The sequence below is a fragment of the Volvox carteri genome, assembly GCF_000143455.1.
Source record: "Volvox carteri f. nagariensis unplaced genomic scaffold VOLCAscaffold_198, whole genome shotgun sequence".
Lineage (NCBI taxonomy): Eukaryota > Viridiplantae > Chlorophyta > Chlorophyceae > Chlamydomonadales > Volvocaceae > Volvox > Volvox carteri.
Window position 1 is genome coordinate 37,960 of NW_003307741.1, and position 827 is coordinate 38,786.

Consider the following 827-nt stretch of genomic DNA (forward strand, 5'->3'; position numbering starts at 1 on the left):
GATCGCATATGGCATATGCTTGCAGATCGCATATGGCATATGCTTGCAGATCGCATATGCTTGCAGATCGCATATGCTTGCAGACCGCATATGCTTGCAGATCACATATGCTTGCAGATCGCATATGCTTGCATATGGCATATGCTTACATATGGCATATGTTTGCATATGGCATATGCTTGCAGATTGCATATGCTTGCAGATTCGCATATGGCATATGCTTGCAGATTGCATATGCTTGCAGATCGCATATGCTTGCAGATCACATATGCTTGCAGATCGCATATGCTTGCAGATTGCATATGGTTGCAGTTCGCATATGGCATATGGTTGCAGATCGCATATGGTATATGCTTGCAGATCGCATATGGCATATGCTTGCAGATCGCATATGGCATATGTTTGCAGATCGCATATGGCATATGCTTGCAGATCGCATATAACATATGCTTGCAGATTCGCATATGGCATATGCTTGCAGATCGCATATGCTTGCAGATCGCATATGCTTGCATATGGCATATGCTTACATATGGCATATGTTTGCATATGGCATATGCTTGCAGATTGCATATGCTTGCAGATTCGCATATGGCATATGCTTGCAGATTGCATATGCTTGCAGATCGCATATGCTTGCAGATCACATATGCTTGCAGATCGCATATGCTTGCAGATTGAACATGGTTGCAGATCGCATATGGCATATGGTTGCAGATCGCATATGGCATATGCTTGCAGATCGCATATGGCATATGCTTGCAGATCGCATATGGCATATGCTTGCAGATCGCATATGGCATATGCTTGCAGATCGCATATGGCAT

At 43.7% G+C, this 827-nt stretch overlaps 1 protein-coding gene across 1 annotated transcript; it reads right to left on the reverse strand.

The window, feature by feature from the left end:
* Window positions 1-101: 101 nt before the first annotated feature.
* Window positions 102-821, reverse strand: VOLCADRAFT_70972 (uncharacterized protein; the record flags this gene model as incomplete). Its single annotated transcript, XM_002959386.1, has 2 exons — window positions 102-449; window positions 684-821. Coding segments are annotated over 2 exons (486 nt in total), but the record flags the coding sequence as incomplete, so codon positions are not given.
* Between the last annotated feature and the right edge of the window lie 6 nt (window positions 822-827).